The sequence below is a fragment of the Heteronotia binoei genome, chromosome 13 (genome assembly GCF_032191835.1).
Source record: "Heteronotia binoei isolate CCM8104 ecotype False Entrance Well chromosome 13, APGP_CSIRO_Hbin_v1, whole genome shotgun sequence".
NCBI classification, from domain to species: domain Eukaryota; kingdom Metazoa; phylum Chordata; class Lepidosauria; order Squamata; family Gekkonidae; genus Heteronotia; species Heteronotia binoei.
Window position 1 is genome coordinate 4950318 of NC_083235.1, and position 20780 is coordinate 4971097.

Below are 20780 nucleotides of genomic sequence, written 5' to 3' on the forward strand. Positions count from 1 at the left end.
AGGGTGATTAACATGTGGAATTCACTGCCACAGGAGGTGGTGGCGGCCACAAGTATAGCCACCTTCAAGAGGGGTTTAGATAAAAATATGGAGCACAGGTCCATCAGTGGCTATTAGCCACAGTGTATGGAGCACAGGTCCATCAGTGGCTATTAGCCACAGTGTATGTGTGTATATAACATTTTTTGCCACTGTGTGACACAGAGTGTTGGACTTGATGGGCCGTTGGCCTGATCCAACATGGCTTCTCTTATGTTCTTATGTTCTTATGACAGAGGGAGGAAGGAGGAAGGGAGGGAGGGAGGAAGGAAGAAGGGAGGGAGGGAGGGAGGGAGGAAGGAAGGAGCAACAGATGGGAAGTGGAAAAGGGAGAGGGAGGGAGGGACAGGTGGAAATAAAGCAACTTAAATACATTTTCCTAGCTGCTGGCTGGCTTGGTTGGAGAAGGGCTTTAAAGAGACAAACGCCTTCTCCAAGCTGGCCAGCAGAGACGTGGGAGCTTTGAGAGCCACACAGTATGTATAAAGCAGCCACCTGTGGCTCCCAAGCTGCAGTTTGGTCACCCCTGATCTTGCATATTAATCAAAAGCAGGGGCAAAAATGTCACATGGATTTTCCCTCCCCAGACTACCAGCAAAGGCAACACAGCTGTCCTTTAACTTAAGGGGAGTGGGGTTTGATCTGACTCCCATCCATAAACCACCAGACAACCTAACACATGAGCTTTTAGACAACATCTGGGAGGGTCTGTAGCTCAGTGGCAGAGCCTCCGCTTGGCATGCAGGAGGTCCCAGGTTCAAGCCCCGGCATCTCCAGTTAAAAGGACCAGGCAGGAGGGGATGGGAAAGACCTTGACCTGAGACCCTGGCTCAGTGGCAGAGCCTCTGCTTGGCATGCAGGAGGTCCCAGGTTCAATCCCTGGCATCTCCAGTTAAAAGGACCAGGCAGGAGGGGATGGGAAAGACCTTGACCTGAGACCCTGGCTCAGTGGCAGAGCCTCCGCTTGGCATGCAGAAGGTCCCAGGTTCAGTCCCCGGCATCTCCAGTTAAAAGGACCAGGCAGGAGGGGATGGGAAACACCTTGACCTGAGACCCTGGCTCAGTGGCAGAGCCTCTGCTAGGCATGCAGAAGGTCCCAGGTTCAATCCCTGGCATCTCCAGTTAAAAGGACCAGGCAGGAGGGGATGGGAAAGACCTTGACCTGAGACCCTGGCTCAGTGGCAGAGCCTCCGCTTGGCATGCAGAAGGTCCCAGGTTCAGTCCCCGGCATCTCCAGTTAAAAGGACCAGGCAGGAGGGGATGGGAAACACCTTGACCTGAGACCCTGGCTCAGTGGCAGAGCCTCCGCTTGGCATGCAGAAGGTCCCAGGTTCAGTCCCCGGCATCTCCAGTTAAAAGGACCAGGCAGGAGGGGATGGGAAACACCTTGACCTGAGACCCTGGCTCAGTGGCAGAGCCTCCGCTTGGCATGCAGAAGGTCCCAGGTTCAATCCCCGGCATCTCCAGTTAAAAGGACCAGGCAGGAGGGGATGGGAAAGACCTTGACCTGAGACCCTGGCTCAGTGGCAGAGCCTCCGCTTGGCATGCAGAAGGTCCCAGGTTCAGTCCCCGGCATCTCCAGTTAAAAGGACCAGGCAGGAGGTGATGGGAAAGATGTCCGCCTGAGATCCTGGAGAGCGGCTGCCAGACTGAGTAGACAAGACTACTCATATTAGTGGACCAAAGGTCTGATTCAGTATCAGGCAGCAGTAGGAGAACATTCCAGCTTCCCAGACCACTCAGTGGGGGACCTCAAAGTAGCTGTTTTATTGCAAATGAATTTCAGAAACAGACTGGAACTGGAGACTGCTGAATTATTACAACACTGAGGGCAATGGAACCCTCCAGGGCTTAACAGAGACGGCAGGTTATCTCATTACATACGCCGAGTCACTCACTTATCCCCAGAATTTAACTTTCTTTGTCTTTATGGTGCCACTGGACTCAAATGTAGTTCTCACTGTCTGCTTGTTAACTCCTTTATTATCTGTATGCTGATTTGGTGTTATTCACAGATCTAACCAACTGCTTTAATCCGATCTTAGCTACGCTTATCGCTTCATTACTTATGCACCGTGACTCTAATTAGCCCCTCTAGGAAACTAACCCCTATTCCCCCCCCACCCCCACCCCTAGATGTAATAGTTGGTGAAGTCTGTTTCAGCGTATCTGAAGACTTCTGCATGCACACAAACGCTTATACCCAAAATAAAACTTTTTTTGTCTTCAAGGTGCCAGCGGTCTCAGACTTTGTTCTGTTGACCCCTCTTATTCTAGACAATGTTGTAAAAATTGTGGGATGCAAGCAGACGATTTGCATACAGGTCCTGCCCTCACATACAAGTCTTTTGGCATCAAATCATAGAAAAAACAGACTATGCTCTATTACAATCCCTAAGGTTCCTGAGACCATATTATTGAATTATTGGAATACAACGAAGAAGACGACAACAGAAGATTTATACCCCGCTCTTCTCTCTGAATCAGAGATTCAGAGCGGCTTACAATCTCCTGTATCTTCTCCCCCCCACAACAGACACTCTGTGAGGTGGGTGGGGCTGAGAGGGCTCTTACAGCAGCTGCCCTTTCAAGGACAACTCCTGAGATAGCTATGGCTGACCCAAGGCCATTCCAGGAGCTGTAGGCGGAGTGGGGAATCAAACCCAGTTCTCCCAGATAAGAGTCTTGTACACTAAACCACTACACCAAACTGGTGTAGATAGAATAGATAGAGAATAGACAGACAAAAAAAAAGAAATGGTTGTATTATTGCTATCAATTGCTAAAACTCTGCTCGCTAAAAAATGGAAAGAGTTGCACTTACCTACACTCCAAAGTTGGTACAACAAAATCTGGGGATATTTTATTTACTGTAAATTAGCTTTTGGTTGTTGTTATTATTCTACATCATCGTTAACATAGGAGGAAAAAACAATCATAATCTCTTGGTTTCCAGTCATCACTTTTTGGACCCAACAGGATATTTTACCAAGTAATGCTATGTACCATTCACTGATTTATTTTTAAGAAGTACAAGCAAAAAGGCAAAAATTGTTTTATTATGTGTATACTTGCTATTGTAAGCATGAAAAGTTAATTTTTAAATTATTTTTATCTGGTATTTCAAGCTGTTTGTAAACTTCAATAAGAACTGTATTGCTTTATTGACTATTATACTGCTGTATACAGAGAAAAAGTAATGCAAATTTAAATTGGAAAAAAAACTCCACAACTTTGTTCTGTTGCTTCAGCCGGCTACCCACCTGAGACAACTTCGTGTGTTCGTGTGATTTCCATCTCTTGCAATTCACTTTATACCATTTTCTATTGGGTTCTTTTAGTTATCCTTAATGCCATCCAGAGAGACACACATTCTGCAATTGCACAAAGTGTGAAAAACAACACAGAATGTGGAAAACAATTTTTTTTTAAAAGGGCATCAGGTTTCTATGCTTTCTGACTCTGAAAATATGTTTGAAAGGGTTACCAAGTCCAATTCCAGAAATATCTGGAAACTTTGGGGCTGGAGCCAGGAGCAAGGGTGTGACAAGCACAATTGAACTCCAAAGGGAGTTCTGGCCATCATATTTAAAGGGACTGTGCTCCTTTCCCATGCCTTCCCTCTATTAGAAATAATGAAGGATTAGGGCACCTTCTTTGGGGGCTCATAGAATTGGACCCCCTGGTCTAATCCTTTTGAAACTTTGAGGGTGTTTTGAGGAAAGGCATTGGATGCTATGCTGAAAATGTGGTGCCTCTACCTCAAAAAACAGCCCCTACAGAGCCCCAGATATCCACAGATTCATTAAGAACATAAGAACATAAGAGAAGCCATGTTAGATCAGGCCAATGGCCCATCCAGTCCAACATTCTGTGTTACACAGCGGCCAAATATATATATATATATATATATATATATATATATATATATATATATATATATATACATACACACACACACACACACACACACACTGTGGCTAATAGCCACTGATGGACCTCTGCTCCATATTTTTATCTAACCCCCTCTTGAAGGTGGCCATGCTTGTGGCCGCCACCACCTCCTGTGGCAGTGAATTCCACATGTTAATCACCCTTTGGGTGAAGAAGTACTTCCTTTTATCCGTTTTAACCTGTCTGCTCAGCAATTTCATCGAATGCCCACGAGTTCTCGTATTGGGAGAAAAGTACTTCTTTCTCTACTTTCTCCATCCCATGCATTATCTTGTAAACCTCTATCATGTCACCCCTCAGTCGACGTTTCTCCAAGCTAAAGAGCCCTAAGCGTTTCAACCTTTCTTCATAGGGAAGGTGTTCCAGCCCTTTAATCATTCTAGTTTAAAGGGTGTTCCAGCCCTTTAATCATTCTAGTTTAAAGGGCTGGAACCCCTTCCCTATGAAGAAAGGTTGAAACGCTTAGAGTATACTCTATGCTATGGGAATCGGTCCCTATAGATATTTATTTTTTATTACTTTAAATTTCTATCCCGCCCTCTCCGTAAGTGGACTCAGGGCGGCTAACAACATTCATTCCTGCAGGGTCCTTATGGCCTCCGGGAGAGCATTCCACAATTCTGGTGCTGCCACCGAGAAGGCCCTAGCTTGCGTCTGCCGCAACCTAGCCTCCTTTGGTCCAGGGATGGGCAATAGATTTTTTTGTCCCTGAACGCAGTGCTCTCTGGGGAACATGTGGAGAAAGGCGGTCCTGGAGACAGACAAGCCCCTGACCATAGAGGGCTTTAAAGGTCAATACCAACACCTTGAAACGGACTCGGAACACAATAGGTAGCCAGTGCAGCTCTCTCAGCACTTGCCGAATTTGATCCCACCGGGGGAGCCCCATTAACAGCTGGGCCGCAGCATTCTGCACTAGCTGTAGTTTCCGAAGCCCTGTTTTCATTGAATGCCCACGAGTTCTGGGGAGGGACGGTGGCTCAGTGGTAGAGCATCTGCTTGGGAAGCAGAAGGTCCCAGGTTCAATGCCTGGCATCTCCAAAAAAGGGTCCAGGCAAATAGGTGTGAAAATCCTCAGCTTGAGACCCTGGAGAGCCGCTGCCAGTCTGAGAAGACAATACTGACTTTGATGGACCAAAGGTCTGATTCAGTATAAGGCAGCTTCATATGTTCATATGTTCTTGTATTGAGATCACATGTGAGCACCGGTCAGCTGAATAAACGATTGTACGGTTTCACTGACTTCACTGAGAGGCAGGGGTCACATTGCAGAAAAATAGGTGGTGGAGCTTGTTAGCATAACTCATTGGCATATGCCATCCTCCCCCCACCAGCCAAAAGCAACCCGATGCAAGAAAGGAGAGCCCCTGGCGAGCGAGGCCTGCTTGGGCTGGCTAGAGATCCAGCCAACCCAAGCAGGCCTCGCTCGCCTGGGGCTCTCCTGGGTCGCCTCCACCCTTGAGTCAAAAGGCCAGCAAGCTACCCACCACCCAAAAGGGCATAAGAAGTGGTTTAAGGGTGGCGCAGGCTTCTCCAGGGGTTCATGAGGGCTGCTGGGGTGTGGCAAAGTAACTGGTGGCTGGCTGGCTGCGCGCTCTCCTAATACAGGGACTGTTATTTATTTATTTATTCTTCGCATCTATATCCCGCCCTCCCCGCTGAAGAAGGCTCAGGGCGGCTAACAACAATTAAACACCAAACATAAAACAGCGAGCAAACAATTAAAATTGACAATCCATTACCAGTTAAACAATTTAAACAATTTGAACATATGAAGCTGCCTCATACTGAATCAGACCTTTGATCCATCAAAGTCAGTCTTGTCTTCACAGACTGGCAGCGGCTCTCCAGGGTCTCAAGCTGAGCTTTTTCACACCTATTTTCCTGGACCCTTTTTTGGAGATGCCAGGGATTGAACCTGGGACCTTTCCTAAATTTAAAAGTTTAAATTAATTAAAACAATTTTTGGTGCTAGAGTTGGTACCATACATTCAGCGATGTTGGGCATCTACTTGTACTGTAGTTGAACTAAAGGAAAGTCAAAATAGAACCTTTTTACAGGCTTTGCGAACTGAGCAAGGTCCCTCAAGGCCCTTACATCTTCTGGGAGTTGGTTCCACCAGTGGGGGGCCGCAATTGAGAAGGCTCTTTCTCTGGTAGCCTTCAGTCTCGCCTCCCTCGGCCCGGGGATTGACAGTAAATTCTGTGATCCAGATCTAAGTACCCTCTGGGGAACATGTGGGGAGAGACGGTCCCTAAGGTAGGCAGGTCCTCGGCCATATAGAGCTTTAAAGGTGATAACCAGCGCCTTGTAGCGAATCTGGAATACTATTGGCAGCCAGTGCAGTTGCCGCAGCTCAGGCTGTCTGTGCTCCCATGTAGAGAGACCAAATAACACCAACTGCAGTTTCCGCATCTGAGACATGGGCAGCCCCATGTAGAGGGCATTGCAGTAGTCTAGTCTCGAGGTGACCATTGCACGGATCACAGTCGCTAAGTCGCTGCACTCCAGGAAGGAGACCAACTGTCGTGCCCGCCTAAGGTGGAAAAAGGCAGATTTCGCAGTGGCAGCTATCTGCACCTCCTATTCAATGGAAAAGGTAGGTGGGGAGGAAGAGGGGAAACCCTCAGAAAGGTTCAGGAGCTGTGCTTCTGTGAGCCCCTGCTGAATCGAAGGCCTGTTGAGAGGTATTTACTCTCCCTAGAAGTCCAAATGACCAAACTGAAGCTCTCATTCTTTGGACAGATTACGAGAAGACGTCACTGGAAAAAAGATAATAATGCTAGGAAAAGTTGAAGGAAGCTGGAAAGGAGGAAGGCCCAATAGGAGATGGATCCGCTCCATCGAGGAAGCTGCGAAGCTGTGACCTTCAGTTTGCAGGCCAGTAACAATAAAATAGGATCGTCGTTTGTCAGAAGAGACTTGAACTCACAACGCACACAGAGGTAAACAAATACACCTACTGTCTTTATTAAAAGCAGTGAACATTCACCTTTTTTCTTTTTTGGTTACAGAAAAAGCATTTGCAGTCGCTATACAAACAAGAATTTAACTTTCCAAAAGGTACTGTAGTTCTGAGAACGCTGGTCTGCGTCCATACCTAAGAAATTTTACTCTGAGGGGGAAGATATGGGCTGGGGGGGGGGGTTGTTCTCAAGAGCCAGCCGGGGCCCTTCTGGTTCCAAGAGCAATCAGCATAGATTATGTTTCACGCTTTATGAAAGGGACAGAACTGAGGTCGGCAACTAAATATTTGTGGGCCATCACATGGAATACCAGAAAGAAGGTGCAGTGGGCGAAATCCCAGTACCAAAGTGTGAGAAAACCGATCTGGTTTCCAGGAGCCACCAGAACCAGATTGCCTCCTGGCCATCTAGATTGCTTCCTGGCCATCTAGATTGCTACCTGGCCACCTAGATTGCTACCTGGCCGTCTAGATTTCTACCTGGCCATCTAGATTGCTTCCTGGCCACCTAGATTGCTTCCTGGCCACCTAGATTGCTTCCTGGCCACCTAGATTCATGGCAGAAGCCTTCTGAGGACATTTCAAATCCCAAACATTGCAGTCATTTGGGGCTGTGCTAGCCTATGCTGCCCAATGTTTAAGCACTGGATTTCTTGTTGCCTAGGACCCCAATCTATGCAATCGATATTTTTTGCTTTCACAGTGTACAGGAGCTGTGGAGAGTGCTACCGGACTGCTACGCAAACAGGAAGTTCCGACATCAGGCTAGAGTGCAGCGTGGGGAAGGTGCCCCAAAGTCTTGATACCATTATTTTCCCTTAGATACGAGATTTCCAGCTTCTAGTCTGGCTCTGTCAATTTGGGACAATCTGAAAACAGCTCTGTTAGTTGCCACTGCCATCTCGCTAAGGCCACGCGAGGTTCATTGCAGAATGTCTCCCAATCTGGGGATGAAAGCACTTCTCCTAACCAGGGATGAAGAACAACGGACCCAACAGCCCAGGTGGCTTCTGGGACAGTCTGAAAATCCACCCTCCCCTGCAACTGCACAAAAGGGATGCCATGGATCCTGTCAACTGGGAGTTGGGGCGGGGAGCACTACATTCTGCCACCAACTCGGCTAGGACTGGGCGGAGGGGCCAGGCTCCTTTTTGGCCTCTGCTTTGGGCGTCTTTAGCAGGGTCAGTTTCTTGGGCTGGTTGGCGTTGGCTTTCATCACCACCTCATGCTCGATTTTCTTACGGATGCCGACCTCCAGGTTCTGCGGAGAAAGAATCTCATGAGCCACCCTGGCTGTACAGTTTCTTCTTACAAGCGGGATATCCCTCAAGAAGCATTCAGGGGTCAATCTTTCGAAGAGCCAGTGTGAGGTCATGGTGAAGAGCGACAGGCTCTAAACTGGAGAAACTGGGTTTGATTCCCCGCCCCCTCCTCCACAGGCAGCCAGCTGGGATGAGAGCCTCAGTTATCAGTCACAGCTCTCTCAGAGCTGTTCTTTCAAGCTCTCTCAGAGCTCTTTCACCCTCACAAACCTCACAGGGTGTTTGTTGTAGGGAGAGGAAGGGAAGGAGACTGTAAGCTGCTCTGTAAACGTTTTTGTGTCTGTGGAGCTATGATTTTAGAGGATTTAATAAATTATATTTTATTTTGTCCCATGTACAAAGAGGCTAAAGCCAAATTTATTGATAATCTGTTTAAAAAGGTAGGTCAAAGTTGTCCCCTGTGCAAGCGCCAGTCGTTTCCGACTCTGGGGTGACATTGCTTTCACAACGTTTTCACGGCAGACTTTTTACGGGGTCATCTACCCTTTTCCCCCTTTCTGTCACCGATAAGCTGGTCTTTTTGTTATCTGATACTGATCTATTTGTCACCTACAGTGTCTCTTTTTGGTTTGGCTGCTAGAAAAATCAGAGTCAAAACTGCCTCCTTAGATTAGTTAGCTTTATTTTAGACAGCTATAATTTTATGGTATATTGATATTTACCATAAATAGCTTTGTTGGATTTACAACACTTTTAACGTAACTGTTTAGATATCGTCTCAGCATTATGGTGTTATAATATCTTAACAGTTTAAACCTAAATGTTTGTGTCAGCATTTCTAGTAATAAATGTAAAGGTTGCAATTGTTGCATTATACCCCATGTAACTCATTGGTCTGGTTTGTGGACCGTTTTTATTTAAATTGCTGAGCAGTCTGGTTAAAATGGATAAAAGGAAGTCCTTCTTCACCCAAAGGGTGATTAACATGTGGAATTCACTCCCACAGGAGGTGGTGGCGGCTACAAGCATAGCCATCTTTAAGAGGGGATTGGTTAAAAATATGGAGCAGAGGTCCATCAGTGGCTATTAGCCACAGTGTGTGTGTGTATATATATATAATTTTTTTGGCCACTGTGTGACACAGAGTGTTGGACTGGATTGGCCATTGGCCCGATCCAACATGGCTTCTCTTATGTTCTTATGATTACCTTTTATGATATCGTGTTTAATCTTATATTGTGAGGGCCAATGGCCACATACAATAAATCTTTTCTACTTTCTTTCTGTAAGCTGTTCTGTTCTCTCTAGAGCAGTTCTCTGAGGAGCGGGCAAACTAGGTGGTTACCCACGGTACCGGCTGGGTGGAGGTGCCGAATTCGGCCTCCCCCCCTCTTCCCCCTAGGCAAATGCCTAGTCTGTCTGCTCCTCAGCCACTTCCTCCCTACCTTCCTACCCCAGGTCTATTTCAAAGCCCGGAGCTAAACCCCCTCTGCCGAGCAGCTGATCGGTGGATAAAACAGCACAGTGCTCACCGTCTGTGAGGGCCGGACACGCCAGCAGCAGCGCGAAGGAACTGTGTCCTGAAAGGGCACCACCGCTATTCCCTCCTCCCCACTTCCTGGATGGGATGTGCGAAAGGGATCTCAGGGTCTTCGTGGATCCTATGCTGAACATGAGTCAACAGTGTGATGCGGTGGCTAAAAAGGCAAATGCAATTTTGGGCTGTATCAACAGAAGTCTAGAGTCCAGATCACGTGATGTGATGGTATCGCTTTACTCTGCTCTGGTAAGACCTCACCTGGAGTCTTGTGTTCAGTTTCGGGCACCACATTTTAAGAAGATAGAAGATGAAGATGAAGATGCTGGATTTATATCCCACCCTCCACTCCGAAGAGTCTCAGAGTGGCTCACAATCTCCTTTCCCTTCCTCCCCCACAACAGACACCCTGTGAGGTGGATGGGGCTGGAGAGGGCTCTCACAGCAGCTGCCCTTTCAAGGAAAACCTCTGCCAGAGCTACGGCTGACCCAAGGCCATGCTAGCAGGTGCAAGTGGAGGAGTGGGGAATCAAACCCGGTTCTCCCAGATAAAAGTCCGTACACTTAACCACTACACCAAACTGGCTATAGACAAGCTGGAAGGGGTCCAGAGGAGGGCGACGAAGATGGTGAGGGGTCTGGAGACAACTCCTATGAGGAAAGGCTGAAGGAGCTGGGGATGTTTAGCCTGGAGAGGAGGTGGCTGAGAGGTGATAGGATCACCATCTTCATGTCCTTGAAGGGCTGTCCTATAGAGGATGGTGTGGAATTATTTTCTGTGGCCCCAGAAGGTAGGACCAGAACCAATGGGTTGAAATTAAATCAAAAGAGTTTCCGGCTCAACATGAGGAAGAACTTCCTGACTGTTAGAGCAGTTCCTCAGCGGAACAGGCTTCCTCGGGAAACCTTCCTTGGAGGTTTTTCAACAGAGGCTAGATGGCCATCTGACAGCAATGAAGATCCTGTGAATTTAGGGGGAAGTGTTTGTGAGTTTCCTGCATTGTGCAGGGGGTGGACTAGATGACCCTGGAGGCACCTTCCAACTATATGATTCTAGGTGTTCAACAGAGGCTAGAGGGCCATCTGACAGCCATGAGGATCCTGTGAATTTAGGTGGAGGTGTTTGTGAGTTTAGAGAGGTTCCTCAGTGGAACAGGCTTCCTCCTTGTGAGGTGGTGGGCTCTCCTTCCTTGGAGGTTTTTAAACAGAGGCTGGATGATCTGACAGCAATGAGGTTCCTGTGAATTTAGGGGGAGGTATTTTTGCATTTAGAGCGGTTCCTCAGTGGAACAGGCTTCCTTCTCGGAAAGTGGTGGGCTCTCCCTCCTTGGAGATTTTTCAACAGAGGCTGGATGGCCATCTGACAGCAATGAAGATCCTGTGAATTTAGGGGGAAGTGTTTGTGAGTTTAGAGCGGTTCCTCAGTGGAACAGGCTTCCTCCTCGGGAGATGGTGGGCTCCCCTTCCTTGGAGGTTTTTAAGCAGAGGCTAGATGGCCATCTGACAGCAATGAGGATCCCGTGCATTTCGGGGGAGGTGTTTGTGAGTTTCCTGCATTGTGCAGGGGGTGGACTAGATGACCCTAGAGATCCCTTCCATCTCTATGATTCTGTGATTCTTTGCGCTGCTGCTGGCGTTCCCGGCGCTCACAGATGGTGAGCGCCATACTGCCGATCCACTGATCGGCTGGAAGGGGGCACTTTTCGTTCTCCCAGGAGCATGGCTCCACCACCCTTCCGGGCTTTGAAATAGACCTGGGGTGGGGAAGGGAGGGAGGAGATGTGGCAGGGAGGGGGGAAGGTGCGTGGGGGGGGATGGGTGGGCAGGCTGTCAGTCTGCCTAGGGCGCCATGTGCCCTTGGGCTGGTGCTGTCCACAGCCCTCTTGTCAGTGACTCTAAGACAGGGAAGTTGGCTTGGGCGTATTGCCTGAAGGGTGCCCGTTTGCCAAGGAGGGCGGGACTCACCTTCTTCAGTTTCTGCTGCTGGATCACTCGAGCTTTTTTGGGAGCGATGATTCGGCCTGCGGGAGAAATCCGACACAAAGGAATTGAGTTCCCTTTTCCCTCCGCGGTCCCGGCTTTGAGGAAGAAAACTATATAGGTAGACAGGATGGGTTTCATCTGCAAATACCAAGAAAGGTGCTCTGAGACCACCAAGGAAATCCAGGGTTGCTTCACAAAGGAAAGCAGTGGCAAACCACATCTGGCTCTGGTTAGTACTTGGATGGGAGACCACCATGGAAAGCCAGGGTTGCTACGCAGAGGCAGGCAAGGGCAAACCACCTCTGCATGTCTCTTGCCTTGACCTGGAAGGCCCAGGCTAGACTGATCTCATCGCATCTCAGAAGCCAAGCAGCATCAACCCTGGTGAGTACTTGGATGGGAGACCACCATGGAAGTCCAGGGTTGCTACGCAGAGGCAGGCAAGGGCAAACCATCTCTGCATGTCTCTTGCCTTGACCTGGAAGGCCCAGGCTATTCTGCTTTTGGAAGCTCAGCAGGATCGTCCCTGGTTAGTACTTGGATGGGAGACCACCCAGGGAGTTCAGGGTTGCTAGGCAGAGGCAGGCAATGCCAAACCACCTCTGCTGTTCTCTTGGATGGCTCAGGCTAACCCAATCTCAGATCTCAGAAGCTAAGCAGGGTTGGCTGTGGTCAGTACTGGGATGGGAGACCCCCAAGCAAGTCCAGGGTTGCCACGCAGAGGCTGGCAAGGGCAAACCACCTCTGCATGTCTCTTGCCTTGACCTAGATAGTCCAGGCTGGCCTGATCTCATCAGATCTCAGAAGCTAAGGAGGTCAGCTCTGGTTAGTACTTGGATGGGAGACCACCAAGGGAGTCCAGGGTCGCTACGCAGAGGCAGTCACAGAAAAACTACCTCTATTAATCTCTTGCCCTGACCTGGGTGGCCCAACTGGCTGCCCTGAGGAGCCAACAAACTGAGCAAAGAGGCAGAGGCCTTCCCCAGAAGTTGCCTCCTGGCACGGGGATTCTCAGGTAGACTGCTGCTCGACATGGAGGTTCCCTTGAACTCACCACGGCTAGTGGCCGTTGATGGAACCGCCTTCCTGCCTCTGGCTAACCCATCGATGCTTGGGGCCATCCCCACGTCTCCTGGAAGGGAATGCCACGGCTGAATTACTCACTGATTAAAGAGCTATTTCCTTTGGCCAGCCCTGAATCTTACCAGGTCAGTCAAGGTAAAAAGTAGCCGATCACTGCAGGAAAAGTACAGGGAGTTCCCCTAAAGTGCCAGATCTGGTCAAGAGCATCAAGGTTTCTTTTCCTTGATGAAAGGCCTGCCTGCCCAACTGTGTTTGGTATCTATGTACATATTTAGATCGGGGTGGCCAAACTTGCTTAACGTAAGAGCCACAGAGAATAAACGGCAGATATCTGAGAGCCACAAGACAGGGAGGGAGGGAGGGAGGGAGGGAGGGAGGGAGGGAGGAAGGAAGGAAGGAAGGAAGGAAGGAAGGAAGGAAGGAAGGAAGGAAGGAAGGAAGGGAGGGAGGGAGGGAGGGAGGGAGGGAGGGAGGGAGGGACAAATGGGAAGTGGAAAGGGAGAAGGAAGGAAGGAAGGAAGGAAGGAAGGAAGGAAGGAAGGAAGGAAGGAAGGAAGGAAGGAAGGAAGGAAGGAAGGAAGGAAGGAAGGAGGGAGGGAGGGACAAATGGGAAGTGGAAAAGGGGGAAGGAAGGAAGGAGGGAGGGAGGGACAAATGGGAAGTGGAAAAGGGAGAAGGAGGGAAGAGAGGGAGGGAGGGACAAATGGGAAGAGGAAGAGGAAAAGGGAGAAGGAGGGAGGGAGGGACAAATGGGAAGTGGAAAAGGGAGGGAGGGAGGGAGGGACAAATGGGAAGAGGAAGAGGAAAAGGGAGAAGGAGGGAGGGAGGGACAAATGGGAAGTGGAAAAGGGAGGAAGGAAGGAAGGCTGGATGGATATGGGGGAGGGAGTAGGGAGGGGGAGGTGCAAAGAAAGCAATTTTAACTTTAAATGCATTCTCCAAGCCACCAGCTGGCTTGGCTTGGAGAAGTGATTTCAAGAGACAACTGCCTTCTCCAAGCTGGCTGCTGGGGTGGTGGAGGCTTCAAGAGCCACACAAGCGCAGAAAGAGCCACATGTGGTTCCCAAGCCGCCATTTGGCCACCCCTGCATTTATATTATCCTTATTATATTATTTGATGTTTGCATGTCAACACTCTTCCTTTCACCGTGGTGGTGTGAAATGCAGTGAGGTCGCAGCTGACTCACAGTGATCCTGTGGGATTTTCAAGGCACGAGGTGGTTTTCCCTTGCCTGCGTCTGCACAGCAGCCCTGGGCTTCCTTGGGGGTCTCCCATCCAAGGACTAACCACGGCTGACCCTCTTTAGCTGCTACAATCTGACAAGTTCAGATTGGCCTAGGGCAGGGGTGGCCAAGATTCCTTAATGGCACCTTAATTTATAGCTGTTAATAATTTAATAATTTAACTGTTTATTTAATTTAATTGAATGTATTTAACTATTTTAATTGTCTTTTATTGTAATGCTTGGATTTTAGTGTAATCATGGTGTAAACCATGTCATGTGAGCCGCCCTGAGCCCGCTTTGGTGGGGGAGGGCGGGATATAAGAATAAATTTATTATTATTATTATTATTACTGTAAGAGCCACACTGAATAAACCTGAGATGTTCGAGAGCCACGAGACATGAACGTCAGATGTTTGAGAGCCACAAGATAAGAACGTCATGTTTGAGAGCTGCAAGACAGGAAGGAAGGAGGGAAGGAAGGAAGGAAAACAGATGGAAGGGAGGAGAGAGGTAGAGGTAGAAAGAAAGCAACTTTAATTTTAAATCGATTCTGTGGGTGACTTGCCTTGGAGAAGTGATTTAAAGAGGCAAGCCAGCCAGCAGGGCAGTGGGGGTTCCAAGAGCCATACAATATGTGTGAAAGAGCCACAGTTTGGCCACCCGTGGCCTGGGCCATTCAGGTCAAGACAAGAGGGGACCAGAGGTGGCTTGCCATTGCCTGCCTCTGCGTAGCAACCCTGGGCTTCCTTGCTGGTCTCCCATTCAAGTATGAACCAGGGATGACTCTGCTTAGCTTCTGAAATCTGTAGTGCCTTCAAAACTCCCAGTTCTGTGGATTTCCTGGATCTCTTTCCAGGCTTGTAAATGTCATCGGAGGGGACTCTAATCACCGCACTGTGACTGCCTGCTTAGATTATGCATACGCGAGGCATGACTGTTATGCAAACCATGTGAATTGCTATCGCCCGCCAAAAATTACTGGGAGTTTCTTGTGGCGCCTGGAAGACTAACACCCCCTCCCCCTCCTGGCCATATCACTTTTCAGTAAGGGTTTATAAAGGGCTGCCAACTGATGGCTACCTGAGTTCGATCCTGGAGGAAGCTGGGTTCAGGTAGCCTCAGCCTTCCCTCCTTCCGAGGTTGGTAGAACCGGTCCCCAGCTTGCTGGGGGTAAAGTTGAGTTGACTGGGGAAGGCAATAGCAAACCACCCCATATAAAGTCTGCTTCGAAAACGTGAAAGCGACGTCACCCCAGAGTCGGAAACGACTGGTGCTTGCGCCTTTACCTTTAGAGCAGGGGTGGCCAAACTGTGGCCCTTTCACACATACTGTGTGGTTCCTGAAGCCCCCATTGCCCTGTTGGCTGGCTTGGAGAAGGTATTTGTCTCCTTAAATCGCATCTCCAAGCTAAGCTAGCTGGTGGCTTAGAGAATGCATTTAAAGTTCAAGTTGCTTTCTTTCTAACTCTCCCATCTATTTGCTTTTCCCCACCTTTCTTACCACCCTTTCCTGTCTTACGGATCTCGAACATCTGAGTAGTGGGGTTAGAATGGATAAAAGGAAGTCCTTCTTCACCCAAAGGGTGATTAACATGTGGAATTCACTGCCACAGGAGGTGGTGGCAGCTACAAGCATAGCCAGCTTCTAGAGGGGTTTGGATAAAAATATGGAGCAGAGGCCCATCAGTGGCTATTAGCCACAGTATGTGTGTATATATATATATGTGTGTGTGTGTGTACACACACATATATTGCCCACTGTGTGCACAGAGTGTTGGACTGGATGGGCCATTGGCCTGATCCAACAGGGCTTCTCTTATGTTCTGTGACACAGAGTGTTGGACTGGATGGGCCATTGGCCGGATCCAACATGGCTTCTCTTATGTTCTTATGTGACACAGAGTGTTGGCCTGGATGGGCCATTGGCCAGATCCAACATGGCTTCTCTTATGTTCTTAGGTGACACAGAGTGTTGGACTGGATGGGCCATTGGCCTGATCCAACATGGCTTCTCTTATGTTCTTATGTGACACAGAGTGTTGGACTGGATGGGCCATTGGCCTGATCCAACATGGCTTCTCTTATGTTCTTAGGTGACACAGAGTGTTGGACTGGATGGGCCATTGGCCTCATCCAACATGGCTTCTCTTATGTTCTTATGTGACACAGAGTGTTGGACTGGATGGGCCATTGGCCTGATCCAACATGGCTTCTCTTATGTTCTTATGTGACACAGAGTGTTGGACTGGATGGGCCATTGGCCTGATCCAACATGGCTTCTCTTATGTTCTTATGTGACACAGAGTGTTGGACTGGAGGGGCCATTGGCCTGATCCAACATGGCTTCTCTTATGTTCTTATGTGACACAGAGTGTTGGACTGGATGGGCCATTGGCCTGATCCAACAGGGCTTCTCTTATGTTCTTATGTGACACAGAGTGTTGGACTGGAGGGGCCATTGGCCTGATCCAACAGGGCTTCTCTTATGTTCTTATGTGACACAGAGTGTTGGACTGGATGGGCCATTGGCCTGATCCAACAGGGCTTCTCTTATGTTCTTATGTGACACAGAGTGTTGGACTGGAGGGGCCATTGGCTTCATCCAACATGGCTTCTCTTATGTTCTTATGTGACACAGAGTGTTGGACTGGATGGGCCATTGGCCTGATCCAACAGGGCTTCTCTTATGTTCTTATGTGACACAGAGTGTTGGACTGGAGGGGCCATTGGCCTGATCCAACATGGCTTCTCTTATGTTCTTATATCTTGCGGCTCTCGAACATCTGACGTTTATTCTGCAGGGCTCTTATGTGACGCAAGTTTGGCCACCCCTGCTTTACAGCCTATAAAGAGCAGCGCTTGGGGAAAGGGGGCCTCAGCGGTGAACAAGGCCACAGAGCCCACCCAACCATCCAAAGCAGCCGTTTTCTCTAGGGGCATTCCGGGAGATCTCCAGTCCTCACCTGGGGCTTGGCAACCATAAACGGGAGCTGGACTAAAAGCCTCCCGGGGTTCAGGCTGCTCCGGGGAGGGAGGGTGGGTCTTGGGAGTGCACCAACCCAGCGCCCCTTTCTAAAATCCCGGTGCCAAAATGCGCCCCTGGCCATCAGCTAGGGCGCGCGGCTTCTGGGCAGGACGCATGGCCACGCCGGCGCAAAAGCTCTCAGGATCGCGCGAAAGGGAGGGGATCCTTTCCTTCTCCCTCCTCCCCCCAGCCGTACCTCCCTTCCGAGGCCCCCGAGTGGCGGCGGCGGCGGCCTTTTTCCTGGCCAAGGCCGGCTTCTGCGCCTGGAATTTCCGCTTGCCCTGCGCCATGGCGCTGCGCCCCTGCTCTCCAAGCTCCTCCCGGACCGCCAGCTCTTCCGCCGCCGCCGGCGCCGCCCACAGGAACCCGAGCCCCGGAACTGCAAGCCCGGCTGGGAGGGAGGGATGCAGGCGGGGGAAGCTCCGGCCAAGAAGCCCCGAGGCCGGCGCGCGTCTCCAAGCGCAGCCAGGACAAAGAGGCTGGCTAGGGTTGCCAGGTCGAATGCAAGAAAGAGCTGGGGACTTTGGGGGTGGAGCCAGGAGACTTTGGGGGGTGGAGCAAGGGTGTGGCAAGCATCATTGAACTCCAAAGGGAGTTCCGGCCAGCACATTTCAAGGGACCCTGCTCCTTTGAAATGCCTTCCTTCCATCGGAAATAATGGGGGATTATGGCGCAGAAGGCAACTCCATGTAGAAGACAGAAAAAAAAAAGATCTGGACAGGCTGGGAAACTGGCCTGTAATCAAATCATGGCGCAGAGTGGTAAAGCTGCAGCGCTACAGTTTTAAGCTCTGCTCGCGACCTGAGTTCGATCCCGGCGGAAGCTGGGTTTTCAGGTAGCCGACCCGAGGTTGACTCAGCCTTCCAATCTTCTGCGGTCAGTCAAATGAGTCCCCAGCTTGCTGTGGGGGGGGGGGAGTGTAAATGACTGGGGAAGGCAAGGGCAAGGAAAGGAAAAGGTAAGGTCCCCTGTGCAAGCACCAGTCGTTCCCGACTCTGGGGTGACGTTGCTTTCACAACGTTTTCACGGCAGACTTTTTTTTTTAACGGGGTGGTTTGCCATCGCCTTCCCCAGTCTTTTACTCTTTCCCCCCAGCAAGCTGGGGACTCATTTTAGCAACCTCGGAAGGATGGAAGGCTGAGTCAACCTTGGGTAGGGTTGCCAAGTCCAATTCAAGAAATATCTGGGGACTTTGGGGGTGGAGCCAAGATCAAGGCTGTGACAAGCATAATTGAACTTCAAAGGGAGTTCTGGCCATCACATTTAAAGGGACAGCACACCTTTTCAATTCCTTCCTTCCATATGAAATAATGGAAGGATAGGGGCACCTTCTTTTGAGGCTCATAGAATTGGACCCCCTGGTCCAATCTTTTAGAAACTTGGGGGTTATTTTGGGGAGAGACACTAGATGCTATACTGAAAATTTGGTGCCTCTACCCCAAAAAACAGCCCCCCCCCAGAGCCCCAGATACCCGCGGATCAATTCTCCATGATTTCCTATGGGAATAAATCTCCATAGGGAATAACAGAGTCCCCCCGCTTTCTGATGACCCTGAAGCAGGGGGAGGGCCTCCAAACCGGGGGATCCCCTGCCCGCACCTGGGGATTGGCAACCCTAACCTTGGGCCAGCTACCTGAACCAGTTTCTGCCGGGATTGAACTCAGGTCGTGAACAGAGAGTTCAGATCGCAGTACTGCTGCTTCACCACTCTGCACCACGGGGCAGCTAGGCCATGGCAAACCACCCCGTAAAAAAGTCTGCTGTGAAAACGATGTGAAAGCGACGTCACCCCAGAGTCGAAAACGACTGGTGCTTGCACAGGGGACTGCCTTGACCTTTTGTTGCTCATAGAATTGGACCTCCAGGCTTTGACGCTAAACTTATACCCCCAAAATCTTAGGGGTTTCTCATGAACATATGAAGCTGCCTTATATTGAATCAGACCTTTGGTCCATCAAAGTCAGTCTTGTCTTCTCAGACTGGCAGCAGCTCTCCAGGGTCTCAAGCTGACGCTTTTCACACCTATTTGCCTGGACCCTTTTTTGGAGATGCCAGGGATCTTTCTGTTCTACTGCAGACCAACCATGGCTACCCTCTGAAAGGACCAGCAGGTGACACGCCAGGCTGGAAAACTGGGCTAAAAGCAATAAAGTGAATTTTAACAAGGATTAATGCAGGGCTTTTTTTTTTTTTTGCAGCAGGAACTCCTTTGCCTATTAGGCCACACCCCTCTGATGTAGGCAATCCTCCTGGAGCTTCCAGTAGGCCCTGTAAGAAGAGCCCTGTAAGCTCTTGTAGGATTGGCTACAGCAGGGATATGCAGAGGTGGAATTCTAGCAAGAGCTCCTTTGCATCTTAGGCCGCACCCTCCTGATGCAGCCAATCCTCCTGGAGCTTCCAGTAGGCCCTGTAAGAAGATCCCTGGAAGCTCTTGGAGGATTAGCTCCATCAGGGATATGCAGGGGTGGAATTCTAGCAAGAGCTCCTTTGCATCTTAGGCCACCCCCCCATGTAGCCAGTCTTCCAAGAGCTTACAGTAGGCCCTGTAAGAAGAACCCTGTAAGCTCTTGGAGGATTGGCTACATCAGGGATATGCAGGGGCGGAATTCTAGCAAGAGCTCCTTTGCATCTTAGGCCACACCCTCCTGATGCAGCCAATCCTCCTGGAGCTTGCAGTAGGCCCTGTAAGAAGAGCCCTGTAAGCTCTTGGAGGATTGGCTACATCAGGAGATATGCAGGGGTGGAATTCTAGCAAGAGCTTCTTTGCATATTAGGCCACACCCCTCTGATGTAGCCAATCCTCCTGGAGCTTCCAGTAGGCCCTGTAAGAAGAGCCCTGTAAGCTCTTGGAGGATTGGCTACAGCAGGGGTGTGTGGCCGAATATGCAAAGGAGCTCCTGCTGCAAAAAAGGCCCTGTAAGTTCTGCATTTAGGTAGGAAAACCCAATGCATGGCAATAGGATGGGGGAGGCTTGTCTGGGCAGTAGTATGTGAGAAAAGGATCTTGGATGGCCATCTGACAGTAATGCGGATCCCGTGAATTTAGGGAGGGGGGTGGTGGAAGATATTTGTGAATTTCCGGCATTGTGCAGGGGGTTGGACTAGATGACCCTACAGGTCCCTGTCAAGCACGTATATTTCTGTGAGCCATGATAGTCCGCAAGACATAGAGGAGAACACCACCCTAGCCTGCTCCCCCCTCCTTTACAACCGAAGGGTGCCTAATAAATCCATCTGGCCCAAGGATGTTTAGGTTAGCTTTGCTCATAACGGTGTAATGTGCCTCTCCCCCAGATTCACACAGCCAGGTCTGATCTCTTCTCAGAGAAAGTGTGAGAAAGGGAGATGTTTTTATTAACTTACATTCCTTAGTAATAAAAGAGATACTATGTAGTAGCCTTTCAACCCGTGACTCAAATTGCATCTGTATGTTATCCTTTGAAGCTATCCTATAAAGTACCGTATTTTTCGACGCTCCGGACCATTAGACGCAGGTGCCTGGCTGGGAGACAAGCAGCAAGATCACTCCCTCCGCCCCCACCGCAAACCCAGCACTTCTCAGGGAGCAATCTCGCCGCTTGTCTCCCAGCCAGGCACGCAGGCGCCGGCGTGCTTCCCCCGCACCTGCGTGCCTGGCTGGGAGACAAGCGGCGAGATCGCTGCCTGCGAAGTACTGGGTTTGTGATGGGGGCGGAGGGAGCGAT

General features: G+C 49.8%; 1 protein-coding gene across 1 annotated transcript; it reads right to left on the reverse strand.

Annotated features, from left to right (window-relative positions):
- Positions 1–6940: 6940 nt before the first annotated feature.
- C13H19orf53 (chromosome 13 C19orf53 homolog) lies at positions 6941–17468 on the reverse strand. Its single transcript, XM_060252670.1, has 3 exons — positions 17272–17468; positions 11724–11779; positions 6941–8220 (listed from the first exon to the last, which is right to left on the reverse strand). The coding sequence occupies exons 1-3, from the start codon at positions 17363–17365 to the stop codon at positions 8080–8082; spliced, it is 291 nt and encodes a 96-aa protein (XP_060108653.1). The 5' UTR covers positions 17366–17468; the 3' UTR covers positions 6941–8079.
- Positions 17469–20780: the final 3312 nt, after the last annotated feature.